This window comes from Charadrius vociferus, unplaced genomic scaffold (genome assembly GCF_000708025.1).
Source record: "Charadrius vociferus isolate BGI_N301 unplaced genomic scaffold, ASM70802v2 scaffold162, whole genome shotgun sequence".
NCBI classification, from domain to species: Eukaryota; Metazoa; Chordata; class Aves; order Charadriiformes; family Charadriidae; genus Charadrius; species Charadrius vociferus.
This window is the reverse complement of record NW_009647236.1, coordinates 1,128,401-1,134,294: the sequence shown is the minus strand read 5'-3', so window position 1 is coordinate 1,134,294 and position 5,894 is coordinate 1,128,401. Positions and strand designations below refer to the sequence as shown.

Below are 5,894 nucleotides of genomic sequence, written 5' to 3'. Positions count from 1 at the left end.
GGCCTCGGACCGGAGGCCGCTGAGGGCTTTGTAGGCCCCGGCCCGGCGGGGGGGAGGAGGGGGGCAAACGGGGCTGCGTCGAGTACGGGTGGCCGCTGCAGGGTCCCTGGGTCCTCACGGTGGCTTTCTTTCCAACCCAGGAAGATCCTGCCTTGATCCGCTGGGCCTATGCTCGGACACAGAATGTCTACCCTACTTTCCGCGCGACACCCAAGACGTCCTTCCTAGGAGCTGTTTGTGCCATAGGCCCTATCCTCTTCTGGGCTTTTGTCTTTAAAGCTGACAGGGTAAGTCAGTTGACAGCACTACACACGGCAAAGCCTCATAACCGGTTGCAAAGTCCTGCTGTAACTAAAAGGCCTGTCTTGTATCCGTGGGTATGGTCAGTCACAGTTTCTCTGATCAGGGTATTTTGCTGTAATAAAGCTCTCTGTAGCACTGGCAGGGGAGTTGGACTAGATGATCTCCAGAGGTCCTGTCCAGCTCCTGTCATTCTGTGACTCTGTGACAGTGTAAGTCAATCATAAGAGACTGTTATTTTCAGCTGTTGACATGCAGTAACTGTGTGTTCTGACCTGTGGGAGCGGGTCCAGACGAGGGCCATGAAGATCATGGCTGGAGCACCTCTCCTATGAGGACAGGCTGAGAGAGTTGAGGTTGTTCAGCCTGGAGAAGAGAATGTTCCGGGGCGACCTTATAGCAGCTTTCCAGTATCTGAAGGGTGCCTACAAGAAAGCTGGAGAGGAACTTTTCGCAAGGGCATGTAGTGATAGGACAAGGGGGGATGGCTTCAGACTGGAAGAAGGTAGATTCAGATTAGTTATCAAGAAGAAATTTCTCCCTGTGAGGCTGATGAGGCACTGGAACGAGTTGCTCAGGGAAGTTGTGGATGACCCATCCGTGGAAGGGTTCAAGGCCAGGTTGGATGGGGCTTTTGAGCAACCTGGTCTAGCGGAGGTGTCTCTGCCCATGGCAGGGGGGTTGGAACTAGATGATCTGTAAGGTCCATTCCAACCTAAACCATTCTGTGAAATAAATAGGGAGCTCAGGGATGACATACCTAGAGACGTATCTGAATTGTTTGACCATTTCTCTAAGCTCACGATACAAATGGGGAGGAGTACTTATGCTGATCACAGTGCCTGATCTCAGCTAGATTTTTAAGGTTTTTGGAAGGTTTATCTTGCTTCTGTTCTGACTCCTGAAATGTGGGTGTCGGAATCTGAGCAATGGTAGATCATTCTGAAAATACTCTGCTATATACATACACGTGAAAGTGCTAGGTGACTGGCAGACAGTGGCTGTTTTTACTAGTGAATTTATGGCTATTGTAAAGCACTGTTATTTCCCTCTTTCACACAAAAGTAGTATTTTTAGATCAAGTCATAAACTGGGAAGCACAATCATCAAATAAAATCAGCAGAATATTTGTAGGGAATGCTGTTGACAAGGATGAATCAAAAATACAGGGTTTAGGAAGCATGCTAAGCAAGTTGATATAAATTTTTAAGACTTCAGCATCTCTGCAGTATTTTGTCATGCTGGTTTGGTTTTGTACATGAAGTCACACTTGGGGTTAGCCACCAAGTGTGGCTTAGCGCGTGAGTGCTTGAAAATAAACCTGTGTGAGTGAAATCTAGACATACTTGCCTGGGAATATTTAAGCTGAAGTCCTTAATGTAGTCTCCAGGACAATTTGTTTTCCTTTATTCCAGTTCCCTTACTGATGTTTGGGGATTTTTCTTTTATTTTCTGGTAGTATATAAAGCGCAATAACTATTACACTCTTTTCCCTGAGGAGTGTTTGTTGTATGCCTGGGAAGCAAAAGATAAATTGTCAAGTTTTAAGCAAGTCTTCTGGTTTTATCCAGCAGAAGGAATCTGGGCAATATCTGAAGTGTCTGTGTACTGTAACAATACCTGTCAGAAAGGTACATGACTGCAGAGTGAGATAGAAATGGGCTGAAAGTGAACACAGGCACATTTAGGCAAGTTATTAAGAAGTTTCTCCATAATTGGATCTCTAAACTGGATTATTCAGCAAGAAGAAGGAGGTAGAAACTAAATGTTTAAATTAACTGACGCAACTAGTCTGGTGAAAAATACATCATGGGAATTGGTCTCTGCTGGCCTGTGAGAGGGGGCAGATGTGCAGAGAGGTCAATCTGAGCACATCTTCCCTAGCTCAAAGTTGAGGCTAAGTGCCGTGTTCTTTTTTATTTTTTAACCACAATGGCTGTTACCAGAGTTTGTGCTTATAGAATCATCTAGGTTGGAAAAGACCCTTAAGATCATATGTGGTGCTATCTTCTTATAGCCCATGCTGAAATACTGGAACTGCTTTTCTCTTATCCCAGGCTGATTGAAACTTCTTCTCCAGTAGGATAATGATGAATGTTCTCTTTCTTCCACAGGATCGTAAAGACAAGCTAATTCAAGAAGGTAAATACAAGCGACCATTCAGTGTATTTTAAGTTCCTGGAATTGCATTGTTGTTCATGGGATATAAATAAAATAAGATGTATCGCGTGCTGACATTTCTCCTTCATAAGAATAAATCCTAATTGCTCATTGGTTGTCTTGTATCTTTAACAATTATGGAAAGTGGAAAAATGCAAGATCTTTATACCTAACGTAGATAGATACAGAGAGGGTGTCCTGCACTCAACCAGTATGCTCCTTTGATCTACAGGCAGAAGCTCCTTTTAAACTGTGGAAGTTGCTGCTGTCAGAGCAGCACAGGCTGAAGTTTAAAATTAGTAGCAGGCTAAAATGTTAAGCAAGCCCAAAGCAGTTTCCCAAAGAACTACTACTTGCCTGCTAGGTATTTCTTCCTGGCGTCGGTTTGACTCTGTGGTTTGCCCTAATCGGATAATAGGCAAGTTCTGCGATAGTTTCTTAATAACTTTAGGAGCCTGCCTGACTGCTCTCAATAAGTTGAGTTAATTTTTCTTTTCCCTAATAAAATACAAGCCCAATCCATGCATTTGTTTATTGCAATAAACTTCTGGATAAAATTACTGTACCAGACTTGGAAATACTGGGCTTAACATTGTCATGTTCTATGTGACTACCTTTTCCATTAATTCTGCGATTCCTGTGAGTGGGAGAGAAGAATTAAAAAGATACGGATTTTTATTTTTTATGCCAATTCCCTTACAGTATAGGAGAATTCCATTTCAGCCCTGCAAATGTTCCATGGTTAAAAAAAAAAAACCCACAAAGCGTAACTGAACCTTGTGCCTGCAAAGATGTCTTCTCTGGTTATAAGAACCCAAGTCTTTTCTGCCCAGGTCAACTGGTGTTGGGGGCTCTGGAATTGTTACTGCCAAAGTACTGAAACATGACTGCAAGGAAAAGATTTTTTAATTCAGACTTAGATTTTCACATGGCCTGTAGGTGCTATCGTGATCCAAACAACCCTTGTTCTTCAGACATGCAGGAGCGGTTTCTTCCCAAATGTTAAGGTCAATGCCAAAAACTGTTTGATGCAAAAGTTGAGAGCTTCCCTCTCTGCCTGCTGGGAAAGCAGCCTACGTTCTTGACAGTGAAGTCAGCAAGAGCAGCTCTGCTAAGTCCCTTTCCTGCATGATTAGGATAGAAGTATGGGCCATTTGCAGTCCCTCTTCATCAGAGTGAGTTGATGAGGTTTTTCACAGAATTGCAGAATGGCTGAGGTTGGAAGGGAGCTCTGGAGGTCATCTGGTCCGACCTCCTGCTTGAGCAGGCTCACCAGGACCGTGCCCAGGGGGCTTTTGGGTATCTCCAAGGGTGGAGACCACAACCTCTCCGGGCAGCCTGTACTAGTGCTCAGTTGCCCTCACAGTAAAAATGTGATTTTTTTACTGTGTTTCCTGATTTATTGTTGGGGTTTTTTTTGTTTGTTTGTTTTGGGTTTTTTGTTTGTTTGTTTTTTAAAGTATTTCCCTTGTTGTAGCTCTTCCTTTTCCTGTCTGGGTCATGAAGTGGTCAGGCAGTGGGGGCTTGGCACTTGGGCTACGTGCAGCAGCTGTGCGAGGCGGTGGCCTGCTTTTGCAGTCCCATATGTGCTCTCAACAACCCTCTCGCAGCTGTCTCTGTGCCTTGTTCTTCTGCTAGCTTAACTAAAAGAAACCCAGATTATTCTCTCTGCAGAACAGCTTCTAAAAGACTTGTCGCAAATGATATTACAAGATACGGCTGTGGGTCAGTGGAGAGAGAGAGGCATCAATGCATGCAGAAAGTGGTATTTAGGGGAAGAAATAATTGCTTGTCTGAGCATGCTAAATTAACTATCTTCTTGCTGCCACAAACTAATTTGATCTCCCAGGACCCATTTCCTCAGCTAATTGGAACTGGAGTTGCCACACATGTAAATTCTCCCTTGCAGCTGCGTTTGTTTCAGGCCAGTTGAGCAAATGGTTCAGGATGGGTTGTGGATGAGCGCTGCGCCTCTAGTCTTTTAGGCTGGCCTCGGATTGATGCTTGCGGCACCTGCCACAGCCCTTTCCTTTGCAGATGAGAGTGACGCTACATCCCTGCAGATTTGAGCGTGGTGCTTGGGGAAAGGCTGCCCTACTTTTCCTCTCGTTATTTGTAGAACTCTCCGAGCTCTTTTCTTGCAAGGAACGCATGTGTTGTGCTACTGGAGGTGGGGTTGGTGGTTTGAGGCAGTGGTGCTGGGTGCGTAGGGGAAGGAAAGGGGAATTTCCCTTCAGAAATGTAGGGTGAAGACAGGGGAGTGATTCTGCCTCATGGAATTTTACCCTTGACTGATGTGTTACCATCCATGTCTGCTTCAGTCTATAGCAAGAGAAACTCAAGCCTGCAGGTCACTGGGTGATAACGTAGGTCGCAAACAGAAAACAAGCTTTTTCCCTCTGCCTGTGAAACATTTAGATCTTATTTATCCCTGGATCAGTCTGATTAAATCAGCTTCTCTGGCAAATTGATTCTCCTGAACGTCCTTTTCTGAGCTGGCTATTTTAGAGTAAACATCTCCCTGTAGATTTTATAGTGTAATACTGTGCTCAAAGCTGATGCTTTTTTTTTTTCCCCCAAGGATCTGGTGCAGATCCAAAAACGATGATGGATGTAACTGACTGAAATTAGGTGTTGCAGCTCTACATTTCCTTCTCTTTCAGAAAATTGAGGATTGCTTCTCTTGGGAAGTAGGAAACATAAATCCTGGTGGCACCAAGCTTAGTAACTGTTTCATGTGGGTACATGCTAAAGCACAGGCCTGAGGTTTTTGGGATGCCTGGGCTGTGCTCCTGGTTCCCAGCCTACCTGGGGCTTCGCTTTCTGCCTCCACCCTGTGGAACTCAACGCCTGCAGGTGAGGCGTGCACACTCCAATGAATTTTGAGGTCCTCCTCCACGATGTTGCCTGCACTCGAGGTTTCTTCCAGGTACCTTCCCAGGAATGAATGCCTGGGCTGGCCAGACAAGCCCTTTAGCACTTGCTGTGCTGCAAATTAGCACTTAACTAGGGAGAGAATTTGTCAAATGCTGACAAACAAGTCGATGTTGAAGGGTGGCCAGAGCGTGGAGTTGGAAAGGAAACTTTCCCTCGCTTAGCAGTGAAGCGCTTCGGGTTCTCCAGCCTTTTCTAATTCGTGGTCTACTTTTCTGACAATCAAGTCTTCCCTTGGCAACCCTCTGCAGAGCAGCAGGCTGAAACAGCCTGCTCTGACAGGAGGCTTAGGTCTGCTAGAGCCTTCAGCTCTGTTTGGAAAGCTCTTCCCCTGCAGACAGAATAAAATGCTTTATTGATCCCTAGTTTCTCCCTGTGAAAGACGCACCAGGTCGTATTTTCAGGAGACCCTGTGAACGGGGGCTGGCTGTTACCTCCTCTCTGCACAAGGTACAGCATTCACACCAACTACACACAGTGAGAGCCACGCAAGTACTTCA

At 45.2% G+C, this 5,894-nt stretch overlaps 1 protein-coding gene across 1 annotated transcript in view; it reads left to right on the top strand.

The window, feature by feature from the left end:
• Positions 1-2,474, top strand: part of NDUFB4 (NADH dehydrogenase (ubiquinone) 1 beta subcomplex, 4, 15kDa) — a 92,431-nt gene extending 89,957 nt beyond the window's left edge. The window contains exons 2-3 of the mRNA XM_009879941.1: positions 141-287; positions 2,415-2,474. Coding sequence (XP_009878243.1) covers positions 141-287; positions 2,415-2,474 — 207 coding nt within the window. The remainder of the gene's footprint in view (positions 1-140; positions 288-2,414) is intronic.
• The last annotated feature ends 3,420 nt before the right edge of the window (positions 2,475-5,894 follow it).